At 50.3% G+C, this 27,275-nt stretch overlaps 1 protein-coding gene across 2 annotated transcripts in view; it reads left to right on the forward strand.

Moving 5' to 3' along the window:
* Positions 1-27,275, forward strand: part of SEZ6 (seizure related 6 homolog) — a 115,581-nt gene that overhangs the window by 60,985 nt on the left and 27,321 nt on the right. For both annotated transcript variants that reach the window (XM_087890486.1, XM_087890484.1), the window contains exons 2-4: positions 10,182-10,619; positions 14,848-14,984; positions 25,458-25,650. In XM_087890486.1, the coding sequence (XP_087746612.1) occupies positions 10,182-10,619; positions 14,848-14,984; positions 25,458-25,650 (768 nt within the window). The remainder of the gene's footprint in view (positions 1-10,181; positions 10,620-14,847; positions 14,985-25,457; positions 25,651-27,275) is intronic.

The raw sequence follows: 27,275 nt of genomic DNA on the forward strand, positions 1-27,275 counted from the left end.
CGGTTAACAGCCGGCAGGGGAGCCACGCCAGGCCTGCTCGAGCCCGGCTCCCTCGCCCGGTCAGGCTGCCGCAGCTGCTCCCTTCCTCCGCTCCAGCCTGGATGCACCAACCACAGAAAGCCAGAGATATTCCATTTTCTTGCCTTCTTTCCTGGCTGGAGAAATTGTTAACGCCTGTCAGCCTATGGCAAAGGCACAATTCATCACCGAGCGGTTAACTCGGCTTCCCAGAGCAGCCTCGCCTGTAAAATGGGCATAGCAAGAGTGAGGACAATTAACCAGGGGAACAGCTTGCCACCGGAGGTTGTGGGTGCTCCATCATTGGAGGTTATCCAGCAATGGACTGGATAACTATTTGACCAAGATGGTCTCAGGTCTATCTTGGACAGAGGGTTGGACTAGATGACCTCTGAGGTCCCTTCCAGCCCAAGGATGGATGGATGGATGGATGGAAGGAAGGAGAGCAAGGGGAGGGAGGAAAAAGGGAAAGAGGAGGGAGGGAGGAAGGAGAACAAGGGGAGGGAGGAAGGAGGAAAAGAGGAGGGAGGAAGGAGGGAGGGAAAGAAGAGGGAGGGAGGGAGGAGAGCAAGGGGAGGGAGGAAGGAGGAAAAGAGGAGGGGGAAGGAAGGGAGGAAGGAAGGAAGGAAGGGAGGGAGGGAGGGAGGAAGGAGAGCAAGGGGAGGGAGGAAGGAGGAAAAGAGGAGGGAGGAAGGAAGGGAGGAAGGAAGGAGAGCAAGGGGAGGGAGGGAGGGAGGAAGGAAGGAGAGCAAGGGGAGGGAGGAAGGGAGGGAGGGAGGAAGGAAGGAAAAAAGAAGGAAGGAAGGAAGGAAGGAAGGAGAGCAAGGGGAAGGAGGAAGGAGGGAAAGAGGAAGGAAGGAAGGAAGGAACAATGGGTGGAATCTCATCAGAGGGAGTTCCAACCTGGAGTAAAGGAAAAATCTCCTGACAATGAGAACGATTAATCAGTGGAACTGCTTGCCTTCAGACTCATACTTATGACGGTCGCAGCGTCGCAGGGCTGGTCACGTGATCCCCTTTCGTGATCTTCCAACAAGCAAAGTCAATGAGGAAGCCAGATTCACTTCCCAACCATGAGTCCCTTCACAATGGCAGTGATTCCCTTAACAGGTCGTAAAACAGAGCAAAACTCACTTAAGAACTATCTCGCTTAGTAACAGACCTTGCAGGTCGTGGTTTGTAAGTGGAAGACTTACAACCTGTGTTTCTCTCCAGCCGCAGCTGAGCCTAGCTGCCGACCTCTCTGGGGTCTTCTTAACCCCCATTGCTGGAGACCCATTATCCCTGCCCAGAGGGATGATGAGCCCATGTGCCTGCAGCTGGAGGAGTCCCACTTAATGGACTTCTGGCACTCCTCCCTTCCCAGCTCGGTGCTCCCTGACTCAAGAGAGCAATTCTCAGCATAAACTTTAATTAGGGATTTTTATTCTCTTTAATTTGGCAGCAACACCTGGGCGTCCATTGGGAGGCTGGAAGGGGAGGGGGGATGCAGAAGTGGGAGGGGGAGCTCCTGGCCGGTTGGGCGAGGGGGCTTCTGAGAATGGAGGAGGGGGGGGCGCAGACCAGCAGTAGCAAATATTTTGGGACTTGTTGGGGGGGGGGAGATTTTCCTTTCTGGTCTTGCAGGGTTTCAAATGAGCTGTGTCATAGAATCATGGGGCCTGGGAGGTCCTCTAGTCCAGCCCCGAAATGCCGACTGGCAATTTTAAGGCTTGTGAACTTCAACTCCCAGAATTTCCCAGCCAGCTGTAGCATGGAACTTGAATTTAAAGCAGGCTGGCTGGGGAACTCCTGGGAGTTGTAGCCCATCTATCTTAGAGCATGATAAATGGGGAATTCTGGGAGTTGAAGTCTATCCCTCCTAAAGCCTGCTGGCTGGGGAATTCTGGGAATGGAAGTCCACCCCTCTTAAAGGTTTGGAAAATCACTGTTCTTAGGACCATCCCAAGCAGGCTCTGAAATAACTAGCACTTTCCTCTGCCAGCATCTGGTTCTTTAAAGTAGACTGCCCTTAAATATGGAAGCTCCATTGATGGGAGGGGACTAATTAAATTTGCAAGGAGAAATTAAGATGCCCCTGTGATATTTTGCAGATATGAATGCCAGGCCAGGTGTTCTTTTTTTATGGGTTAAATTTCGGTTCGTTTAAATTTATGATAAATGGCTTAAATTTATCCGAAACCGCCTCGCACGGTAGACCCACGTTCTAAAGAGCCGCTGTGAGGTTGAATGGGGAGGGGTCTCTAAACCTGATAAATAAAGTGGAGATTTCATGCAGACTCCACAGGGGGGGGGAGGGAGACTGATGGGAGAGCTGATTACTCCCCCCCCCACCCCCACCCCCAGTGGCTGAGCAGAGATGGCAAAATAAATGGCAGCTCTCCCCATTTGGCCAAAGTGCCAGTGACAACTTCATTTCAGGGGGTCAAGAGGGCCCCCATTAACGTCAGCAGAGAGATGGGGAGTCATAACTCCATCTGCATTAGTGCGGAACCAGTGGGGGGGGAGGAGGAGAGAAAAGAAGGGGGGAGGAAGAGGAGGAGGAGGGGAGGAGGAAGAGGAAAAGGAGGAGAAAGAAGAGGGGAGGAGGGGGAGGAAGAGGAAGGGGAAAATGAGGAGGAAGAAAGGAAGGAGGAGGAAGAGAAGGGGAGGAAAAGGAAGAGAGAAAAGAGGAGGAGGGGAGGAAGAGGAGGGGAGGAAGGGGAAAAGGAGGAGGAAGGGAGGAGGAGGACAAGGAAAAGGAGGAGAAAGAAGGGGAGGAGTAGGGGGCAGAAGAGGAAGGGGAAAAGGAGGAGGAAAGGAAGGAGGAGGAAGAAGAGAAGAGGGGGAGAAGAAGGAGATTCTGGGGTCCTTGGGGGGCTCTGAGCTTGTTAGTTTTCTTACAGACGTTTCAGGACCCAACTAGGGAGCATCATCAGTGCTAGAAGGGAGGGGGATAGGAAGGAAATTTGGGGCTCAATTGCGGTCATATGTCAAGGACTATCTGTATTCCTTGTGCAGTATTGCAAGCTAACTCTGCCCACTGCCAGGAGTTCGATCCTGACTGGCTCAAGGTCGACTCAGCCTTCCGTCTTTCGGAGGTGGGTAAAATGAGGACCCAGATTGTTGGGGAGGCAAGAGGCTGACTCTGTAAACCGCTTAGAGAGGGCTGTGAAGCGGTATATAAGTCTAAGTGGTATTGTGAAGGAAGGAAGGAAGGAAGGAAGGAAGGAAGGAAGGAAGGAAGGGAGGGAGGGAGGGAGGGAGGGAGGGAGGGAGGGAGGAAGGAAGGAAGGCAGGAAGGAAGGAAGGAAGGAAAGAAGGGAGGGAGGGAGGGAGGGAGGGAGGGAGGGAGGAAGGAAGGAAGGAAGGAAGGAAGGAAGGAAGGAAGGAAGGAAGGAAGGAAGGAAGGAAGGAAGGAAGGAAGGAAGGAGTGGTGGTGGTGCAGTTGTTAGAATGCTGCATTGCAGGCTAACTCTGCCCACTAACCAGCAGTTCAAATCTCACCAGCTCCAGGTCGACTCAGCCTTCTGTCCTTCGGAGGTGGGTAAAATGAGGACCCAGATTGTTGGGAGGGGGGACAAGAGGCTGACTCTGTAAACCGCTCAGAGAGGGCGGTGAAGCGGTATATAAGCCTTAAGGGCTGTTGCTAAGCGCCATTCCTCCTGGCAGGCGGGGTCTGCAAAGGGGAAGTCGAGGCATTTTTCGGTCACTCCTTTCTGGATCCTTCCTTTTCAGTTTCCGATGCTCGTCAAGTCCAGTTGGACCTTTGAAACAAAAGTTTTGCCTTTGAAGCCTGCACGGATCTCCCTGCCCTTTTCTGCAAATGTACGGCTTCCCTCGCAGCTTGGCTCAATGGATACGATCTTCGCAAACTGTTTTCACAAATGTTAACAGGTTTTGCATATTATTTGCATGCCTAGATGCGGTTTGTGTACAGATTGTTCCCTGATTTACATGTTCAGGGGGAAAAAACATTGGCAGGAGTGTGTGAAAACTTGAATTTCAAATTATAATTAAGCTTTGGGATTCGCACGCATGATGAACCAGTACAGGCAGTCCCTGACTTACAACGGCTCATTTAGTGACCATTCAGAGTTTTACGACAGCACTGACTTAGGACCGTTTTTCACACTTACGACCGCTGCAGCATCCCGATGGTCATGTGATCAAAACTCAAATGCTTGGCAACTGACTCGTATTTATGACGGTTGCAGCGTCCTGAGGTCACGTGATCCCCTTTTGCGACCGTCTGACCAGCAAAGGCAACGGGGAAGCCGGATTCACTCAACGACCGTGTTACTGAGGTAACAACTGCAGTGATTCACTCAACAACGGTGGAAGGTCATAAAAGAAGGTCATAAGAAAGGTCATAAAATGGAGCAAAATTCACTTAGCAAATGTCTCACTTAACAACAGACATTTTGGGCTCAATAGCGGTCGTAAGTTGAGGAATACCTGAACCGGCAGTCCTCAACTTGCGACCAAAATTGAGCCCAAAACGACTGTTGCTAAGCAAGACACTTAAGGGACGTGTGCTCCATTTTACGACCTTTCTCACCACTGTTATGAAGCAAATCGGTACAGTTGTGAAGTTAGTAACACGGTCGTTAAATGAATCTGGCTTTCCCCATCGACTCTGCTTGTCAGAAGCTCGCAAGAGGGGATCACGTGACCCTCCCTCCCCTCCGGGGCGCTGCATCCGTCATAAATACGAGTCAGTTGCCAAGCATCCGAATTTTGATCGCTTGAACACGGGGACGCTTGCAACAGTCGTAAGCGTGAAAAAAAACCAGTCGTAAGTCAGTTTTTCCCATGCTGTTGTAACTTTGAAAGGTCACTAAATTGAGGATTATCTATACACATTGTTGATACAAATTGGCTTCATGATTAAATAAATATCTTAAGCACTTCCCTTTCTAGGCCAGAGAGGATTTTAGGAAAGAATAACAGCGTCGGAAGAGACCTTGGAGGTCATCTAGTCCAACCCGCCTGGACTACTGCAATGCTCTCTACATGGGGCTCCCCTTGAAGAGCACCCGGAGGCTCCAACTGGCACAGAGTGCAGCCGCGCGGGTGGTAATGGGAGCGTCATGGCGCTCCCATGTAACACCTCTCCTGCGCGAGCTGCACTGGCTCCCGGTGGTCTTCCGGGTGCGCTTCAAGGTTTTGGTTACCACCTTTAGAGCGCTCCATGGCTTAGGACCTGGTTATCTACGGGACCGCCTACTACCACCAATAGCCTCCCACCGACCAGTACGCTCTCATAGAGAGGGGCTCCTCCGGGTGCCGTCAGCCAAACAGTGTCGACTGGCGGCCCCCAGGGGGAAGGCCTTCTCTGTGGGGGCACCGACGATCTGGAACGAGCTCCCCCCAGAGATACGGAGGATTCCGGATCTGCGTACCTTCCGCCGTGCCCTCAAGACCTTCTTATTTCAACAGGCTGGCCTGGCCTAACTTCCTTTTAACTGTTAATTTTAAATTTCTTTTAAAATAATAGGGGTGTTTTAATCTCTTTGGGCCAAATTATTTAATGTGTTTTTATATTGTTTTTAAAGTTTGTATTATGTGTATTTTATCTTTTGGCTGTTCACCGCCGTGAGTCCTTCGGGAGTAGGGCGGTATATAAATCCAATTATAAAATAAACATAAATAAAATATAAAACCCCCTTGACAGGCAGGGAATCCTATACCAGGTAGACCTCAACTTACAACCACCATCGAGCCCAAAATGTATGCCGTCGAGTGAAAAACTTTCGTGAGTCTGTCCCATTTGACGACTTTTTCCTGCCGCATTTGCGAGGTGAATGGCTGCCGGAGTTCGATGGGGAACACGGTTGTTAAACGAATCTGGCTTTGATTCTGCTTGTCGGAAGGTCGCAGCATGACACCTGAACCCTGCACCCGTCATAAATAGGAGTCCCTTGTCAAACATCCTGGATGTAAGTCACCTGTCTGGGATGCTGTGATGGTCATAACTGTGGAAAAATGGCCATAAAATAAATCACGCGATCTTCCCTGAAGTCCCTTGTGACTTCAAACGGTCACTAAACGAACGGTTGTAAGTCGAGGACTACCTGTATCGTGGCGGGACAGAGGGTTGTCCAATCTCTTCTTAAAAACTTCCAGTGATGGAGCCCCCCCCCCCCCGGCAACTTCTGGAGGCAAAAGAGGGAAGGGGGGTTGATTCATGGGTCATAGACTGGGGGGGGGAGGGAGTTGGATATTGGGGGGGGGTGCCTGGGGGGGAGACAATTTGGTAACTGGCAAAAAAAAAAAACCCAAAACCTTCAAAAAAAAGGGAAAAAGCGGGAATTAACGAGCTGCGCCAGCCCCGGGTGCGGGACAACCCGCTAATCCCCCCTATTAAAACCTTAAAAGGAATCCTGGCGCCTTTCAGTATAAACTCATTAACTTTTATGGCGTAATAAATGGATTCTATTAAAGCATAATTCGCTCCATGCTGGGGGCGTTTTAACCTCTGGAAGCCTCCGCGGCAGCTGCCTGTTGTCTCCCCCCCACCCCAATCCTGCTCCCCTGCTCCCCCCCCGCCAGCGGCATGTGAGGCTTCCCCCCCTGCCTTCATCCCCCCCCCCTTCTAGGCTGGCTGGGTGGGGAGAGCACTTCTTGGCCAGCTGCCCACAGAGATGCTGCTCCGAAGCTGCCATGTAGCCTCCGTCCCAGCTCTGCTTAGAGAGACCACCCAGAGATCATCTAGTCCAGCCCCCCCCCCCCCGCCCACCTGCTCCTCTGCAGCTGTGGGAGCCTGGTTCTTCTGCCCCTACTGCGGGGTTCCTCCCTGGGCCCACGTGAATTCTGCCTCCCGGGGTGGCAGAGAGCCTGGCAGAGCTAGTCAGGTGGCTGTGTGTTGGATAGCTGACGGGTGGCCTCTTTGGTGCTCCCTGAGCTTGGTGCTCTTGGCTGCAGAGATGGCTTACCCGAAGAGGTGACATCCTCAGGTCTGGGAAGGGAAGGGAAGGAGAAGGAAAAGAGAAGGAAGGGAGAAGGAAAGGAAGAAGGAAGGAAAGGAGAAGGGAGAAGGGAGAAGGGAGAAGGGAGAAGGGAAGGGAAGGAGAGGAGAGGAGAGGAGAGGAGAGGAGAGGAGAGGAGAGGAGAGGAGAGGAGAGGAAAGACAAGACTATGGAGGCCTTGGTGCTCCCTGAGCTTGGTGCTCTTGGCTGCAGAAATAGCTTACCCAAAGGTCTGGGAAGGGAGAAGGAAAGGAGAAGGGAAAAGGAGAAGGGAAAGGAAAGAAAGAGAGGAGAGGGAAGGGAAATGGAAAGGAGAAGGAAAAGAAGAAGGAAGGAAAGGCGAAGGGAGAAGGGAAAGGGAAAAGAGGAAGGGAAGGGAGAGGGAAAGGAAAGGAGAGAAGGAAGAAAGAAGAAAAGGAGAAGAGAGAAGGAAAAGGAAGGAAAGGAAAAAGATAAAAAGGGAAGGGAAAGGAAAAGACGATAGAAAAAGGAAAGGAAAGGAAGATAGAAAAAGGAAAGGAAGAAGATAAAAAGGGAAAGAAGGAAAGGAAAGGAAAGGAAAGGAAAGGAAAGGAAAGGAAAGGAAAGGAAAGGAAAGGAAAGACAAAACAAGACTGTGGGGTCCTTGGTGCTCCTTGTGCTTGGCGGTTTCCTTGCAGACATTTCATGACCTAATTAGGTAACATCATCAGTGCTAGAAGGGAGGGTGTGTGTGAGGAGGAGGAGGAGGAGGAGGCTATGGGGTCCTTGGTGCTCCCTGAGCTTGGTGGTTTGCTTGCAGATGATGCACGACTACCCTAACAGCTAACATCCTCGGTGCCATTTCTGATTTCCCCATGTGCCAGCAAAGGATGGAAATGCCACTCCACCTGTCTTGGCAGAACTCCACCCTTCTGATTGGGAAATCCCAGGAAACTCCAGGACCTGGCTGGCTGGGGAATTCTGGGAGTTGAAGTCCACAGGACTTAAAAGTAGTCACCAAGTTTGGACTCCCCTGGTTTACTGGGCCTGTCCGTAACACACAAACCTGTGCCTAGCTGTGCGAACACAGCTGCCTGTGTAGGCAGGGAGACCTGCCAACCTTCCAGCTGGCACAGGTGGCTGTGCCTACGACTGCAGCTTGCAGGGAAAACATTGGAGGCGATTAAACCTTTTTTTTCTCTCTCTGCCAATCCAGGTGTTCTTGGATGCATCTGGCTACGTCAGTTTGGTTCAGCTAGTCAAACAAATTAAGACAGCACAGCCAGGTGTGCTCACTGCCACAAACGACTCATGGATGCCCATCATGTCTGAAATGGTATAGGCAGGGTCTCCTGCGTGCACAGGGGGGGATGGACTAGAGGACCTCCAAGGTCCCTTCCAAGTTTGCTTTGTTTTTTTCTTTTTACGATCCTTTAATCCCTTGTTCCGGGTTGGAGTCTGGGTGATTGAATGGAGCTGAGCGTTAACTAGCCGGATGCCCTTTCTGACACCTACATAGGGTTCACAGCAGATAGTTTCTCTTTGAGCCCTGATTAGAGAAGTGCCTCCCGCCGGGCAGCTGGTTTTCGGGTCTCTCCCACGCATGTGCGGGGGGTGGGGCGCGTGCGAGAAACATACATGCATGTGGGAGGGGTAGGGCACATGCACAGGGGCGGGGTGCATGTGGGGGTCACACAGACGTGTGGGGTGCGCGGGGGATTGCACACACATTGCATTATGGGTGTTCATGTGCATGCACTTTCACGCATGTGTGCGCACGCTTTTGGTACTCAGTGCCGAAAAGGTTAGCCATCACTGGTATTAAATAACGAATTTTAATGGGTGTTTTAGTTTTTTATATTAAAATATAGGGCCAAATTATTTAATAAGATTTAAACTGTTTTTAAACTTGATGGATATACGTGTTTTATTGTGGCTGTGCACCGCCCTGAGTCCCTCGGGAGAAGGGCGGTATAAAAATTTAAATAATAAATAATAAATAAATAGGTTCTCCTGGTTGAGCAGGAGGCTGGACTAGAAGACCTCCAAGGGCCCTTCCAGCTTCTATTCTATCCAGAATGACTGAATAGCCCCCTCCCCACTCAAATGGCACTTGGAAGGAGCACAAGGAGGACAGGGTTCTGCCTCTTTCCCCCCTTCCACCACCAAAAACCGGGCAGTGGGGTGGGAATAGCAATGCCAGCCCCCCCCTCCCCCAGGTGCCCGCCTGCAGCACGGCTCCACCAGTGAAGGAGGCCAATCCACCAGGGAGGCATTTTTGATGGCTCATTACCGGCTAATGAAAGCAGTTTAGCATTTAGCTTAACGGCTCTAAATGGAGCACAACTTAGTTGGTGATCATAATGTGAATGCAGGAAACCAGGGCCTGTTTTAAACCAGCTTGACTGCAGAAGCAGCAGGAGGTAGAAAATGGGCTGCCTTCTCATCCTTTCTGGGCCCACAGCGCCTTCCTTAAGGGAGGGCTTTGCCTTTGGGGCATGTGCAGAGATCTTTCTGGGGCGTCTTTTTCACAAGGAAGGTTTCTCTGAGATGCTGTCTTCCAAACTTTAACCCAGTGGTTTTCAATCTTGGCAATTTTAAGAGGGGTGGGCTTCCACTCCCAGAATCCCCCAGCCAGCCATGCTTTAAGAGGGGTGGACTTCCACTCCCAGAATCCCCCAGCCAGCCATGCTTTAAGAGGGGGGGACTTCCACTCCCAGAATCCCCCAGCCAGCCATGCTTTAAGAGGGGTGGACTTCCACTCCCAGAATCCCCCAGCCAGCCATGCTTTAAGATGGGGGGACTTTCAGAATCCCCCAGCCAGCAATGCTTTAAGAGGGGTGGACTTCCACTCCCAGAATCCCCCAGCCACCAATGCTTTAAGAGGGGTGGGCTTCCACTCCCAGAATCCCCCAGCCAGCATGTTGAAGTCCTCCTCTCTTAAAGTATTCTGGCTGGGGAATTATGGGAAGCAGTTGTAAGCAGCAAGCACAAAAGGGCCATTTCGTTTGTTTGTTTGCCTAGCTACTTATTTACTTCCCAATTTATTAATTAAATTAACTTTTTTCGCCACCCATCTCATTATTACATCTAGGGAGACAGAAGCCCCCGCCTCGCTTTTGCTTAAGCCGAGGGCTCCTGCGGCACCAGAGGTTGGACTAGATGGCCTCTGGGGGTCCCTCCGCCCCTCGCCTTTCCCCGGCTCCGCTCACCACCCTCTCTGTCTTCTCTTCTTCCCCCCCCCTTCTGTAGGCTTCTCCCACGAGGATCCCGAGGCGGCCGCCAGTTCCGAGGCCGAACGGACGGCGCCCCCCACCCGCGACCACCCGGCGCGCGAGGCTCCCTTCACCACCACGGCGCCCACGCTGAAGTTGCTCAACCACCACCCGTTGCTGGAGGGCTTCTTCCCCGAGGAACCCCCGCCCCGGGACGGCTCCCAGCCAGCGCCCCTCCTCGCCTGGGCGACCCCCCGCCGCCCGCCCGCCCCGGGACCGGCCGCGACCCCCACTCCGTCGGCCGCGTCTCCAGCCTCGGGGCCCGCGGGCGCCGTTAGCCCTGCCTCCGCCCGGGACCCGCAGCCGGAGCGCATCTCCCCCGGGTCCTCGGGGGTCGCGGTCTCCGTCCCCAGGGACCCTTCCCCGGGGCCCACGTCGAGCAGGAGGCCTGAGATCCCTGCTGCACCTGTGGCAGGTAAGGGAGAGGAGGAGGGAGGAGGGGAGGGGGCGAAGTTTGGGGGCTTCCAAGCACGGAGGCTCCTGCCTGGACCGAAGCATCTCGGTGTGCTGGTGCGGAGTTGCGGCAGCCACGATCCAGGCTAGCGGGCGCGTGGGAGGTGGTCCTCGTGGGTTGGAGGAGCCCCCAGCCCCAGGAGGCGGCAAGGAATCTAGGTCTCCAAAGGAGGAAGGGGGGAAAAGAGGAGGGTCCAGGCTGCGAAGGGGGGGAGCGGTTTGGGGTGGCTGGGGGTTTCTGGAGACCCAGATTTGGATCTGGAGATCCAAATTCAAGAAGTGAATTTCAAAAAGAGCCTTGGTAGTACAGTGGTCTAATGCACCCTGTTATTAAGACCAGCTGCCTGCAATTACTGCAAGTTCAAATCTCACCAGGCTCAAGGTCGACTCAGCCTTCCATCCTTTCTAAGGTGGGTAAAATGAGGACCCGGATTGTGGGGGGCAGTAAGCTGACTTTGTATAAATATACAAAAGTATGAAGGCTATTGCTTAGCGCATTGTAAGCGGCCCTGAGTCTCCGGAGAAGGGCGGCATATAAATCAAATTAAAAAAAAAAAAAAGTGGGAAGGAGCCCCACATGAGGAGGAGGGGCTTCAGGATTGGGGAAGGATAAAACCTGCCCTCCCCCCAACTCCAGGGCTTTCCTTGAGCTGCCCCTCCCCCCATCCTGGACAGTCGCACTGGACATCCAAAACTGGACAGCTGGATTCAGCCTTATCCTGCAGCAAAGTACAAGCATTTTTTGACTTATGGCCGCAATTGAACCCCAAATTTTAACTTTGAGCCCCAAAATTTATCTTTGAACCCCAAAATTTATCTTTGAACCCCAAAATTTATCTTTTTTTTTCTAAATGAGACATTTGTAAAGAGAGTTTTGTCCCATTTTACGACCACGGTTCGTGCCACGGTTGTTAAGCGAATCGCTGCAGCTTTTAAGCAAGTGGCACGGTCGTGGAGTGAACCCGGCTTCCCCCCCATGGACTTTGCCAGGCAGAAGGTTGGAAAAAGGGATCATGTGACGCCGGGATGCGGCAGACCGTCGTAAATACGAGTTGCTTACCCCGGGTCTGCCTTTTTGTCCTGTGGCATGATGCAAAGGTCATAAGTGTGAAAACTGGTCATCGGTGCCCTTTGAACTTCAAACGGTCACTAAATGAACTGTTGTAAATCGAGGACTGCTGCTACCCACTTTGGCCCTTCCTGATTGGGGACACCCCTGCTGTTTATTTCAAGCTAGGCCACCCTTGCAGTCAGCAAGCCAACTCTGGTTCCGAATGGTGGTTTGTAAGTGATCATGGATTTGTGTTTAAGGAGGAACGTTCTGCCTCCTGCAGGTCATGATTTGCCTTCCTTTCTTCGGCTTGCTTGGGGGGTGGTAGAGGAGCCTGTTGTGTGTGTGCGTACACACACACACACACACACACATAGAGTACTGGTCCCACCCTAGAAGAGCCCCTCACCCCCCAAATAACGCAGTCCCAAGACCGTCCCAAAGGCGAAGCTGCCTGTATGCCAGGCTGCTTAACCACAATTAAAATCAAAATTAAAAAAGAGGTTGAGACTTTGGAAAAAGTGCAGAGAGGAGCAAGCAAAGTAAAACAAATTAAGAACAATTGCAGGATTTGGGGTTTGGCCAGTCTAGAGAAGAGAAGGAGTAGGAGGGGGGACATAATAGCAGCATTCCAGTATTTGAGGGGGCTGCCCCAAAGAACAGGGGTCAACTTATTTTCCAAAGCCCCTGAAGGCAGGGCAAGAAGCAACGGATGGAAACTAATCAAGGAGAGAAGCAACCTGGCATTAAGGAGGAATTTCCTGACCATGAATTAACCAGTGGAACAGCTGGCCACCAGAAGTTTAGGTGCCTCATCACTGCAGGTTTTTAAGAAGAGACTGGACAGTCACTTATCTCAAATTGTATGTCAGGTTTTGAGGTTGTCTCAAATAAATTGCATTTCAAATGAAGTCTTTGATGAAAAACTCCCATTTATTAAGCACGACATCCTAACTCCAACTCCATCGCAGCCAACACTGACTTCCAGACCCAAAACCCTCCCTTTCCGTTCCCCCTCCCCTGCACTCATTGGCCAACTTCCAAGTCACTCTACCCCTAATCTACTGCTCTAGCTCAAAGGAATTTCCCCCCTCCCATCCCATCTCTTAGAGCAGTGTTTCTCAACCTTGGTAGCTTGAAGATGGGTGGACTTCAACTCCCAGAATCCCCCAGCCAGCAGCGCTGGCTGGGGTATTCTGGGAGTTGAAGTCTCCCCATCTTCAAGCTTCCAAGGTTGAGAAACACTGTCTTAGAGGATATTATCTCCAGGGAAAATAAGTAGGTGAAAAGTCAAACGTCCCTTTCCAGACGCCTCCGCTTCTCCTTCTTATGTCAGCACTAGAATAAATGCAGCTTGAAGTGCTGACATCGTTTAGGATCTCCTGCTTGAACAGGGTTGGACTAGAGCAAGGGTCTCCAACCTTGGCAACTTTAAACCTGGCGGACTTCCAACTCCCAGAATTCCCCGTCCGCCAGGTTTAAAGTTGCGAAGGTTGGAGACACCAGGAGTACAGGACCTTTAAGGAACTCTTCTATTCTGATTGAAAAAAAATCCTGCTTCTTAGTCTTGGGTAGTGAAAGGCCTGGAACAGGGATGTCTAACTTTTAAGACCTGTGGACTTTCAACTCCCAGAATTCCTCAGCCAACACCGCTGACTGGGGAATTCTGGGAGTTGAAGTCCACAGGTCTTAAAGCTGCTAAGATTGGACACTCCTGGTCTGGAGCAATTTCTCCCTCGAAGAAAACCTGAGATATCCGGCTGCTTCTAGCAGGGACCAGAGGCCCCCTCCCCTATTGTTCCTTTGGGGGGGTGGCTGCTGCTCTGAGCCTCCTGAAAAGGGGAGGCCTCCCCCCACACCAGCTCTTGAGGGGATGTTCACAGGGGGTCCGTATTTTTCATTTGAGGCAGTAAACCTGCTCAGGTGGAAAATCCAATTTTGGATCATTGGCAACACCCCTGCTGCTCTTTGTTCTGGATGGAGACTTCATCAAAGAAAGGGGGGAGGGGTTGGGGGGGGGCTTGACTGCAGGGGGAAGGATGGGAGCAGGGGGCATAGCCCCTCCCGGTCTCCACAAGGGGACAGCAATCGGTCCATGGAACAGTTTCACTGCAGGAGTTATGGGTCCCTCCATCACTGGAGGGTTTCAGAAATAGACTGCGCAGCCATTCAACCGGGATGGGATAAGGACTCCTGCCTTGAACAGGGGGGATGGACTAGCTGACCTCTGAGGTCCCCTCCTGTCCTGTGATTCTTTGATTTAAGGAAGGAGGGAGGGGAAGGGGGACAGGAGAGTAGGAGGAAGGAGGGAAGGGAAGGGAAGGGAGGAAGGAAAATGCGAGCAAGGGTGAGGGGAGAAAGGAAGGAAGGAAGGAAGGAAGGAAGGAAGGAAGGAAGATGAGAAAGGGAAGAAGGGGAAGGAAAGGAAAGGAAAGAGGGAGGAAGGAAGGAAATGGGGAGGAAGGAGGGAAGGAAGGAAGGAAGGAAGGAAGGAAGGAAGGAAGGAAGGAAGGAGAAAGCCAGGAAAACAGGAAGGAAGAAAAGAAAGGGAAATGGAAGGGAGGGAGGGAGGGAGGGGAAAGGAAAATGAGGGAAGGATGGAGGGTAGAGAGGAAGGGAATAAGAGAAGGAAGGGAGGGAGGAAGGAAGGAAGAAAGAAAGAAAGAAAGAAAAAAGAAAGAAAGAAGAAAGAAAAACTGGGGAAAGGAAGGAAGGAAGGAGAGCAAGGGGAGGGAGGATGGAGGGAAAGAGGAGGGAGGAAGGAAGGAAGGAAGGAAGAACGGAAGGAAGGAAGGAAGGAAGAATGGAAGGAAGGAAGGAAGGAAGAACAGAAGGAAGGAAGGAAGGAAGGAAGGAAGGAAGGAAGGAAGGAAGGAAGGAAGGAAGGAAGGAAAGAAGCTCATCAGAGGGAAATCCAATCTGGAGGAATTTCCCGAGACCAATTCATCCATGGAATAGCTCACCTCCTGGAGTTGCAGCTGCTCCATCGCTCTTGGTCTTCGTTGGTCTGTGACGGTATATAAGGACTCTCACTTTGGGCCGGGGGGCTGGACTAGAAGACCTCTGAGGTCCCTTCCAACTCTGTTATCCTGCTAAGGCTCTCTCCCTTCCTCCCACCCTTTTCAACCCCGTCCCCAAGCATCCTGCAGCTGGAACCTGACCGGGCCTCGGGGCTCCCTGGCGTCTCCGTTGCCCAGCAATATCCCGTACGAAGACGGCTGGCTGGACTGCGCCTACACCATCTCCGTCTATCCCAGTTACGGCGTGGAGATCCGGGTGAGTGAGTCCGACGGAAGCTGGCTTGGAGAAGGAAGGGTCGGCACCCGACTATCTGAGGAAGGGGTTTCGGGGAGGGGGGAGGGGGGGAACCTCCCCCGCTTGGGACCGCTCCAGTGGGGTGGGGGGGGGAAACACCCAGGCTTGGCATGAACCAATCAGAGAATTTGGGGGTGGGGGAGACAGGGAATCAAACCCTATTAGGGGTAGTCCATTCGGTTAGGAACGGTGCAAAGTTATAGATAGTCCTCGATTTACGGCCGCAATTGAAACCAGAATTTCTGTGACTAAGCAAGACGTTTGTTCGGTGAGCTACGTGTGGACTTCAACTCCCAGAATCCCCCAGCCAGCCACATGCCGTAAAGCAGGGGTGGGCAACGGTGGCCCTTTTACAACCCGTGGACTTCAACTCCCAGAATTCCTGAGACAGCCTGGCTGTCTCAGGAATTCTGGGAGTTGAAGTCCACAGGTTGTAAAAGGGCCACCGTTGCCCACCCCTGCCTTAAAGTGCCCAGGGAATGAGATGCACTGCTCTAACCATTAGCACAGCCTCCCCTTCCTCACATTTCAAGCCCCAGCAGTCACTACAGCTATGTGAGGGCCTCAAGGCCACGCCCACTTGCTCCCCTCCGTGGGCACCAGGTTGGAGAAGGCCAGGCAGACGAGCTTTCGTTCCTTTTCAGGATGTTGGCATGCGCCTGGCATCGCACTCTCTCTCTCTCTCTCTCTCTCCCACACACACACACACTGTGCTTGGCTGGTAACCACCGTTGGGCACACGAGATCTTTGTTCGCGGCACGTGCTGGGAACGGCGGGTGGCATCTCTGGAGCTCAAGGCTGTTTGCTCTCCTAATGACAGGCAATGATCTGTCATTATGCCAGCGTGCCAGCACACAGGGAGCGGAGGAGATGCTCGGTTTATCTGCACAGGAGGCTGGGCGGGGGGCATCAACGCCAGCAAAGCTGAAGGGCAAACAAGCCGAGACGGTGGCAATGAAGCCGTGCCCCTTGATACGGGCATCACCCGCGAATAGGGCACCTATTTGGGCTTATTTGACACCCCCCCCCAAACACCCTTGTAGAGCGTTCGCTCTGTCGGCCCTTCCTCGGGGAGGAGCCGGCTCTCCTGAGCAATATGAGGGCCACTTTGGTCTACTGGTGAAGGCACCTAGCTACAAATCAGGAGTTCTAGTCCCACCTTAACCATGAAAGGTGGCTGGAGGGTGAGTTCTACTCCCATCTTAACAGTGAGTTGTAGTCCCGCCTTAACCATGAAAGCTGGCTGGGTGAGCCTGGATGAATCACTAGGAGACTGGGAATTCTAGTCCCGCCTTAACTATGAAAGCAGGCTGGGTGAGTCTGGACAAATCACCAGGAGTTGGGGAGTTCTAGTCCTGCCTTAACTATGAAAGCTGGCTGGATGAGTCTGGACAAATTACTAGGAGACTGGGAATTCTAGATCTGCCTTAACTATGAAAGCAGGCTGGGTGAGTCTGGACAAATCACCAGGAGATGGGGAGTTCTAGTTCCACCTTAGCCATGAAAGCTGGCTGGGTGAGCCTGGACAAATCACCAGGAGATGGGGAGTTCTAGTCCTGCCTTAACTATGAAAGCTGGCTGGGTGAGCCTGGACAAATTACTAGGAGACTGGGAATTCTAGTCCTGCCTTAACTATGAAAGCTGCTGGGTGAGTCTGGACAAATTACCAGGAGATGGGGAGTTCTAGTTCCACCTTAGCCATGAAAGCTGGCTGGGTGAGCCTGGACAAATCACCAGGAGATGGGGAGTTCTAGTCCTGCCTTAACTATGAAAGCTGGCTGGGTGAGCCTGGACAAATTACTAGGAGACTGGGAATTCTAGTCCTGCCTTAACTATGAAAGCTGCTGGGTGAGTCTGGACAAATTACCAGGAGATGGGGAGTTCTAGTTCCACCTTAACCATGAAAGCTGGCTGGGTGAGTCTGAACACATCACCAGGAAACGATGAGTTCTAGTCCTATCTCAAGCGAGGAAGCCAGCTGGGTGACATTGGGCCAGTCAATCACCAGGAGACTGGGAGTTCTAGTCCTGCCTTTGGCATGAAAAAGCAGCCAGGTGGTTTTGAGCCAGTCCCTCTCCCTCACCCCAACCTACCTCAAAGGGTTGTTTTTGTGGGGGAAGTTGGCGGAGGAAAGCGGATGAAGTATGTCAGTCTCCGTGAGTTATCTATAAAAATAATGAAGGCAGGAGAAAAATAAAATAAATAACAACAAATACCCCCAGAATAAACAGGCTTCTGCCACGGAGATGGCAAAGCTGCAGAAATCAGGGCCAAAGCCAAGAGGAAGGTGAACCACGGAATATGAACCACGGAAAGGTGGAACTAAGAGCAACTAAGATGATCAAAGGCCCGGAGACTGAAACATACGAAAAACGGCTGCAGGTTTTGGGTCTGGCTAGTCTAGAGAAAAGAAGAATTAGGGCTGACATGATAGCAGCAGTCCAGTATTTGAGGGGGCTGCCATAAAGAAGAGTTGGGGGTCAAGCTATGCTCCAAAGCATCAAAAGGCAGGACAAGAAGCAACGGATGGAAACTAATCAAGGAGAGAAGCAACCTGGAATTCAGGAGAAACTTCCTGACAGTGAGGACAATTGACCAGTGGAACAGCCTGCCACCAGAAGTTGTGGGAGCTCCAACACTGGAGGCTTTTAATAAAGAGATTGGACAGCCATTTGTCTGAAATAGTGTAGGATCTCCTGCTTGAGCAGGGGGTTGGACTAGAAGACCTTCAAGGTCCCTTCCCACTATTCCAGGTTGCTTCTCTCCTTGACTAATTTCCATCCTTTCTCTCTTCTCTTCTCTTCTCTTCTCTTCTCTTCTCTTCTCTTCTCTTCTCCTCTCCTCTCCTCTCCTCTCCTCTCCTCTCCTCTCCTCTCCTCTCCTCTCCCCTCCCCTCCCCTTCCCTTCCCTTCCCTTCCCTTCCCTTCTCTTCTCTTCTCTTCTCCTCTCCTCTCCTCTCCTCTCCTCTCCTCTCCTCTCTCCTCTCCTCTCCCCTTCCCTTCTCTATTTTCTCTTCTCTTCTCTTCTCTTCTCTTCTCTTCTCTTCTCTTCTCTTCTCTTCTCTTCTCTTCTCTTCTCTTCTCTTCTCTTCTCCTCTCCTCTCCCCTCCTCTCCTCTCCTCTCCTCTCCTCTCCTCTCCTCTCCTCTCCTCTCCTCTCCTCTCCTCTCCTCTCCCCTCCCCTCCCCTTCCCTTCCCTTCCCTTCCCTTCCCTTCTCTTCTCTTCTCTTCTCCTCTCCTCTCCTCTCCTCTCCTCTCCTCTCCTCTCCTCTCTCCTCTCCTCTCCCCTTCCCTTCTCTATTTTCTCTTCTCTTCTCTTCTCTTCTCTTCTCTTCTCTTCTCTTCTCTTCTCTTCTCTTCTCTTCTCCTCTCCTCTCCCCTCCTCTCCTCTCCTCTCCTCTCCTCTCCTCTCCTCTCCTCTCCTCTCCTCTCCTCTCCCCTCCCCTCTTCCCTTCCCTTCCCTTCCCTTCCCTTCTCTTCTCTTCTCTTCTCTTCTCCTCTCCTCTCCTCTCCTCTCCTCTCCTCTTATTACTATTCTGTTCTGTTCCTATATTCTATTCTATTCCTATGTTCTATTCCATTCCATTCCATTCCATTCTATAAATTCTAATTCTACCTTCCTTTCTGGGCTTCCCTGAAATCTTTCCCACTTGAGCATTTCTGAACGGATTTCCTTTTTTTTTTTCTTTTCTTTTTCAAGCCGAGAAGGATTCGTGGGTTTGGGGACTGATCCATCCCTCATCAGCCGAGCCAGAGGCCCTTTGCGGGCGAGGGGGGGGGGGTGGGGGAGATTGAGGAAGAATTGGGGAGTGGGGGGGAGGCCTGCAGGGATGCTGGGAGCTCCGTTGCAAAGCGATGTCTTCCCCGCATCTCAATGAGAAGCTACAAAGGCAGACGCCGGCGGCATTCGGAGAGGCAGCCAGGCGTGCCAGCTCGGCAACACAGCGAAGCAAATGTCAAATCGATCGCGGTGGCATTCGGCCGACATTTCAACAATACCTGCTCCTCCTCCCCCCACGGGGCTCCTGGGGCATCATTAGCTCGCCTGGAGCCCAGGGACCCCTCCTCCCCCTCCCCCTCTGAGCTGCACGCCTTGCCTCTGGCCAGGGGGCAGAGGGGGCTTCCCCGGGGCAGCATCAGCCGAGGACAAAGAGGCAGGGTGTAAAACATGAGGAAATGGCCCTGGGGAGGGGGGGGCAGGGGAAGGAGTCCCTCGGGGAGATTTGTGTGAGTGTGTCAGTGTATTGTCAAAGGTCGAAGCTGTTAGAAGGGGCAAGCTTGCACTCGGCCCACCGCTTCCCAGCACAGACCCCCACCAAGGAGAAACAGGAAGGAAGGAAGATGAGAAAGGGACAAAGAGGGGAAAGAAGGAACAAGGGGGAAGGAAGAAAAAGGAAGGAGCAAGAGGGAGGGAAGGAAGGAAAGAAAAATGGAGGACGGGAGGAAGGAAGGGAGGAAGATGAGAAAGGAACAGAGCAAAGGAAGGAAGGAAGGAAAAAGAAAAATGGAGGGAGGGAAGGAAGGAAAGAAAAATAGAAGGAGGGAGGGAGGAAGACGAGAAAGGGACAGAGAGCAAAGGGAGGAGGGAAAGAAGGAAGGAAAGAAAAATGGAGGGAGGAAGGGAGGGAGGAAGATTAGAAAGGAACAGCAAAGGAAGGAAGGAAAGAGAAAAATGGAGGGAGGGAGGGAAGGAAAGAAAAATGGAAGAAGGGAGGGAGGAAGACGAGAAAGGGACAGAGAGCAAAGGGAGAAGGGAAGGAAGGAAGGAAAGAAAAATGGAGGGAGGAAGGGAGGGAGGAAGATGAGAAAGGAACAGAGCAAAGGAAGAAAGGAAAGAAAGAAAAATGGAGGGAGGGAAGGAGGAAGGATGGAGCAAGAGGGAGGGAAGGAAAGAAAGAAAAATGGAAGGAGGGAGGGAGAAAGACGAGAAAGGGACAGAGAGCAAAGGGAGGACGGAAGGAAGGAAGGATGGAGCAAGAGGGAGGGAAGGCAGGAAGATAAGAAAAATGGAGGGAGGGATGATGGAAGGGGGAAAAAGGGATCAGAGGGAGATCCTACCTGGAATTAAGAAGAAACTTCCTAACAATTGAGATTAATTGTTCTCAATCAATCAGTGGAACGACCTGTCTCTGGAACTTGTGGGTAGTCCCAGCACCGGAGGTTTGCAAGAAGAGACTGGACAGCCATTTGTCTGAAATGGTATAAGGTCTCCTGCTCGAGCCGGGGGTTGGACTAGAAGACCTCCAAGGTCCCTTCCAACTCAGTTCTTCTGTTACTCTGTCTCTTCGCTCTCCCCTACCACCTGTCTGCATGTGTGCCCCCCCACACACACCATCTCTGGCACCTTTGTGATGTAATTAGGGAAAGAGGTTTGCTGCTTTTGGCCGTTTATCACCGAGCAGCGCCATTTAATTACCGTAATTAATATACAACCGTTGGATTAATGAGAGACAGGAACAGGGGCTCATTTATCAAGATAAGCTACGCCGGGGCTGCTCCCAGGAATTACGGCTTGGCTGGCGCCCAGCCGCAGGTGGGTGAGGAGGCTTCGGAGCCGCCTGGCAGCATCTGTAAAATGACCCTCCCTTAAATACCTTCATCCTTCGCTCATATCAAAACACGTGTGGTTGCAACTTTGTGCGTTTTTCCGATGCAGAATGACCTCAAATTTCTCCCCTTTCCGATTTCTTTTAGCCCCCGGGGCAACCGATCAAACCAGTGGTGGGATTCAGCCAGTTCGCACCAATTCGGGAGAACCGGTTGTTAACTTTCTAAGCAGTTCGGAGAACTGGCTGTTGCAAGAAATCTCCTTTTGTTTTTTTCCCACTTTACAGGACTAATCCTGTAAGGAAGGCAGGAAGGAAACATTCTGGTGGTGTTTCTAGCCTAATCTTTATTGCCCTGCTTACAGAAACTGCCTCTCTGGTTAACCCTTGTTACATTGTAACAACCGTTATTACATTGTAAGCGTTATTACATTGTAACAGCGCCCATCAACGTGAGTGACATTGAGTTGGCCGAGCTCACATGATCACATGACCACTGAGCCACGCCTACCCAGCTGGTCATTAGGGCAGAGAACCAGTTGTTAAATTATTTGAATCCCACCACTGGATCAAACCCTGCACTTCAAAGAGAGGCCCTAAATCCAATTTTACAGGTAGTCCTCAGACTTACGACGACAATTGGGAGGGGAATTTCCCTTTGCGGCCAGAGCAGTTGTTAAGTGAATCTCCGAATCACAAGAGTCGGAAGGGACCTTGGAGGTCTTCTAGTCCAACCCCCCTGCCTGCCCAAGCAGGAGAAAATAAAATCTCACCCAATTTTTAATGAAGTTTTTTTGGGCCATGGTGGTTAAGTGAATTGGTGCAGTTCTTGAGTGAGTTGCGCAGTCGTTAACTGAATTCGAATTCTCCCTTTGACTTGTGAGGAATAGGCCGGGTGGACAGATCACGAATAGTAAATGTTGGTTGCCAAGTGCTTGAATTTTAATCGTGTGATTGTGGGGAAACGCTACAACGGTTGTAAGTGTGAGGATCTGTGGTAAATCGATTTTTCAGCTCCATTCTAGCTTCAAACAGAGTGGTGCAGTGGCCTAGAGGTGGAGCTCTCGCCTTACAATCAGGAGGCTGTGAGTTCAATCCTAGGTAGCGGCAGAAATTTCTCTCTCTGGGCACAATGAATAATTATCTGCTGTGAACTCTGCATTGGCAACAGGAAGGGCATCCGGCCAGTAAATACTCAGCTCCATTCGGTTGCCCCGTCTTCACCCCGATGTAAGGGATTACAGGGTCATTAAAAGAAAAATAAATAAATAAATTGTAGCTTCAAGCAATCTAAATGTATGCTTGTAAATCAAGGACTATCTGTTTTAGCCCACCAGGATTAGCCGGTCAGGTCGTCTGGTTTTTCTGCTCCAAATTTGAAGTTGAGTTGAGCATTCAGAAAGGGGTCCCTTCTGCTCAAATTACTTGCCCTTATAATCGTAGAACATCAGAGTTGGGAGCGGCCCTAGAGGTCATCTAGTCCTCCCATCCCCATATCATTCCAGACAGATAGATGACCGTCTAGCCTCAAAGTCCAGTCCTCCAAGCCATGACGTTGGAGGCTGCAGCTTCGGTGGTAGAGAATTCTTCCTTATGCTGCCCCCGGAAATCTCCTCCTTTGGACACCGAATCCCCTGTGTCTTCCCTTCCCTTCCTTGAAAAATATTATTGCTAAGTCAGTTTGTCAAACAAGCAGAGATTTGTACGAGAGACTTCAGGAAAGTTCTCAAATCTCCCTACAGTCGTGTTTCTCAAACTTGGCAGCTTGGAGGTGTGTGGCTGGGGAATTCTGGGAGCTGGAAGCCCACACATCTCCAACTTCTAAGTCTCCTTGGATTGTTTTTAACAAACTGCATCCCTGTTTGGTTTGGTGGCTGCAGTTCAGATAGAAAGTCCCTACAGAGAGTGGTGAGGACAGTGGAGAAGATTATAGGAAGCTCACTTCCCATTATTCAGGATACTGCTTATAAATGCTACCTGCTTAGAGCTCGAAGCATTGTGAGAGACCCCACATGCCCACTTTACGGTCTTTTTCTGCTGCTCCCCTCTGGGAAGAGGTTTCAAAATATTTCTAGCAGGATTTCCGGATTCTGGAACAGCTTTATTTCCTATGCCATCCATCTGGTAAACTCGCAAGATTCATTTCTCTCACCATGTACATGTACATCCAATCTAGACTGTGTTGTTTCTCTGTGTCATATAATATATGTGGGTATATGCATAATTTTGTATTTATTTATTTAGTCATATTTTTATGTAGTGTATATAAGGTGGTTGGAGGTGGTTGCATCCAGCTTTTGAGAGCTGGATGCAACAAAATTTCATTTTAATGCATGCTGATTAGTGTACATTAGTGTACAGGGGCAATAAAGTTATTCTAAGTCTTAAATTCTCCACTGAGTACCCTCTAGCTTATCAATTACCTTCTTAAACTGCAGTGCCCAAAACTGGAGCTAGAACAGATAGTTCTCGATTTAAATTCATTCAGTTAGTGACTGTTCAAAGTTACAAAGGCACTGAAAAAAGTGACTTATGACCGTTCTTCACACTTACGACCATTACAGCATTGCCGTGGTCACGTGATAAAAAATTTAGACACTTGTCAACCAACTCATATTTATGACAGTTGCAATGTCCCAGAATCATGTGATTCCCTTTTGCGACCTTCGGACAAGCAAAGTCACTGGGATTTCTGTCTTATTAACCACTGCAGTGATTCACTTAACGACCGTGGCAAGAAAGGTTGCAAAATGAGGCAAAATTCATGAAGGTCTTTCTTGCTCAGCAACAGAAGTTTTGGGCTCTCTTGTGGTCATAAGTCAAGGACCAGCTGTATTGTATGCCTTGGTCTGATGCAGACAGGATGGAGTGGAGGACTGATTTCTCTTGAGCTTGGCATGGCATTTGTGTGGCAGCGGGAGTATTAGAGCCACGTCACTATCTTGGTTTATGCCCAGCTTGTATGAATAAAGCCGGTGTCTTTTTGCTGAGAAGAAAATGGAAATGCTGGAAGCCTACGGTACATCCTCTGCTCAAAATCCCAGCTCATCTCGTTGGCCTCTGTTTTGGCACGTCCAGCCAGCTGCTAAATTTATCCAGGATGTGCCCGTTGGGTACGGTGGACTTTCTGCCAGTTAGAAATGTGGGAGAAGGAGGTGATATAACGCATCAGCTCCCATTCCTGCTTTGTAAGAAAGCTGCTTTTGTTGTTTGAGAAATGTGGCCCAAAACTAGAATAGAATAACAGAGTTGGAAGGGACCTTGGAGGTCTTCTAGTCCAGCCCTCTGCGCAAGCAGGAGAACCTATAGCATTTCAGAGAAATGGCTGTCCTGTCTCTTCATAAAAACCTTCAGTGATGGAGCCCCCACAGCTTCTGAAGCCAAACCTTTCCACCGCTTAATTGTCCTCACTGCTAGGAAGTTTCTCCTTAATTCCAGGTTGCTTCTCTCCTTCATCAATTTCCATCCATTGTTTCTTGTCTGGCCTTTGGGTGCTTTGGAAAGTAGGTTGACCCCCTCTTCTCTGTGGCAGCCCCTCAAATATTGGAAGACTGCTATCATGTCACCCCCTAGTCCTCCCATCCTTAGACATTCCCAGTTCCTCCAACTATTCTTCATATGTTTTAGACGTAATCAAAAGAATAGAATAGGATAGGATAGGATAGGACAGGACAGGACAGGACAGGACAGGACAGGACAGGACAGGACAGGACAGGACAGAGAAATTGGAATGGAATGGAATGGAATGGAACGGAACGGAACGGAACGGAACGGAACGGAACGGAACGGAACGGAACTGAACAGAACAGAACAGAATAGAGAAATTTTAATGGAATGGAGTGGACTGGAATAGAATAGAATAGAATAGAATAGAATAGAATAGAATAGAATAGAATAGAATAGAATAGAATAGAGAAATTGGAATGGAATGGAATGGAATGGAATGGAATGGAATAGAATAGAATAGAATAGAATAGAATAGAATAGAATAGAATAGAATAGCATAGCATAGCATAGCATAGCATAGCATAGCATAGCATAGCATAGAATAGAATAGAATAGAATAGAATAGAATAGAATAGAATAGAATAGAGAAATTGGAATGGAATGGAATGGAATAGAATAGAATAGAATAGAATAGAATAGAATAGAATAGAATAGAATAGAATAGAATAGAATAGAATAGAATAGAGAAATTGGAATGGAATGGAATGGAATAGAATAGAATAGAATAGAGAAATTGGAATGGAATGGAATGGAATGGAATAGAATAGAATAGAATAGAATAGAATAGAATAGAATAGAATAGAATAGAATAGAATAGAATAGAATAGAATAGAGAAATTGGAATGGAATGGAATGGAATAGCATAGCATAGCATAGCATAGAATAGAATAGAATAGAATAGAATAGAATAGAATAGAATAGAATAGAGAAATTGGAATGGAATGGAATGGAATGGAATAGAATAGAATAGAATAGAATAGAATAGAATAGAATAGAATAGAATAGAATAGAATAGAATAGAGAAATTGGAATGGAGTGGAGTGGAGTGGAGTGGAGTGGAGTGGAGTGGAGTGGAGTGGAGTGGAGTAGAGTAGAGTAGAGTAGAGTAGAGTAGAGTAGAGTAGAGTAGAGTAGAGTAGAATAGAATAGAATAGAATAGAATAGAATAGAATAGAATAGAATAGAATAGAATAGAATAGAATCTTTCTAGATCTGGTTTGGCCATAAGTCGAGGACTAACTGTACAGAATTTTCTCAAGGACAGAAGTGGGGAATCGGAGTCCATGCTGGGACCTGCTCTGTCCCACCGCTTTCCCCCTTGCCAATCCCAAAGTGGAAGCAGGTGTCCCATGATGCTTCTCTCTCCCCCCCCACCCCTTTAGGTGCAGAATATCAGCCTTGGGGTAGGCGAGACAATCACCGTGGAGACCCTCGGAGGCCTGGAGCCCGTTCCCCTGGCCAATGAGTCCTTCCTGATGCGTGGTCAAGTGGTCCGTGGCCCCACCAACCAGGTGCTGGTCAGGTTCCAGAGCCCTTCTCCTGCCAATCCGGGCTCCTTCCACTTCCACTTTGAAGGTAAGACTCCCACAGGGTCCCATTGAAGCTGGAGAGGCGGAGGATTTTTGGACAGAACAACTAAGGAGGGATTTGGGACTTGTAGTTGCTATTGTAAGGAGAGCTGTGCAGAGACCTTACGCAAAAGAAGAGGATCTGTTCGTCCTGCGAGGTAGTCCAGCTAAGAAGCACACCCAGGAGAACTAACTCGTATCTTTTTTTGTAAGGTTTCATGAAATGAATCTTGCAAGACCAAAAGTATTTCTCCTGTCCTGTAATGGAATATGGGGATGATCGTGAGAGACAGAGCAAAGCGGGGCGGCCTTGGGATCAATCGGATAAGAGACAGTGTAGCCCTTAACTGCATACCAGGCAGAGAAAGGAAACTCAGAATGTAAAAGAGACAGTGGGAGCTTTGTCCTTTCAAACCTCCAAGACTCTGTTAATGTAGCTTTAGAGAACAGTCAGATAAGAGACGGCATAGCCCTGAGCTGTACAGTGGGTGGAGAAAGAGACTCAAGAGGGACCCTCCCTAACTTCTCAGACTGTAAAACAGACAGTGGGAGATTTTTCTATTCAAACCTGCAAGACTCTGTTAATGTCGCTTTAGAGAACAGTCAGATAAGAGACAGCATAGCCCCTGACTGTATAACAGGCAGAGAAAGGAACCTGTAAAAGAGACAATGGGAATTGTGTCCTTTCAAACCTCCAAGACTCTGTTAATGTAGCTTTAAAGAACATTCAGATAAAAGAAGGCAGAGCCCTGAGCTGTACAGTGGGTGGGGAAAGGTAAAGGTTCCCCTCGCACATATGTGCTGGTCGTTCCTGACTCTAGGGGGCGGTGCTCATCTCCATTTCAAAGCCAAAGAGCCAGCGCTGTCGGAAGACGTCTCCATGGTCATGTGGCCAGCATGACTCAACGCCAAAGGCGCACAGAACGCTGTTATCTTCCCACCAAAGGTGGTCCCTATTTTTCTACTTGCATCTTTTTTTTGTGCTTTCGAACTGCTAGGTTGGCAGAAGCTGGGACAAGTCACGGGAGCTCACCCCGTTACGCGGCATTAGGGATTCGAACCACTGAACTGCCGACCTTTCGATCGACAAGCTCAGTATCTTAGCCACTGAGCCATGGCGTCCCTAAACCCTCTGTGTTTAAATCAATTGTTCCTTTATTAGGAGTGCCAGCAGCTCCGGCAAAAAGTTTCTCTCTGTGTCTCACATCACATCAGGCTAATAAATCTGTCCAACATGGAGATGCCCCCTGCCTTTTATCCCCAGAGGTGGGGTGGGGCTTCGCTAGCAGCGGTGGCTCCTCCGTCTCAGGGATCAGCCCATAGATTTCCACTGCTCTCCTCTCCTCTGCCTTCTGCGCATCCATGCATCAAGTACAGGACCCAGCTGTTCCTCCTCTTCCTCATCAGCCACCTCCAGACCTGGGGGCTGTTGACTGCCCATCTGAGGGCTGATGGACGGCCCAGGCTCTGCCCCTCTCTCTCTCTCTCTGCCAGCTCCTCTCCCTCTTCCCCCTTGGAGCTCTCAGGTTGCCTTGATGCTGGCCCTGATTCCCACGCCTCCTCCTCTTCCTCCTCGGATTCGGCTGCTGGAGGGGCCGGCGGGCTGAGAGGCCACAACACAAATGCTTCAAT

The sequence above is a fragment of the Pantherophis guttatus genome, chromosome 1 (assembly GCF_059756535.1).
Source record: "Pantherophis guttatus breed Tessera chromosome 1, ASM5975653v1, whole genome shotgun sequence".
Lineage (NCBI taxonomy): Eukaryota > Metazoa > Chordata > Lepidosauria > Squamata > Colubridae > Pantherophis > Pantherophis guttatus.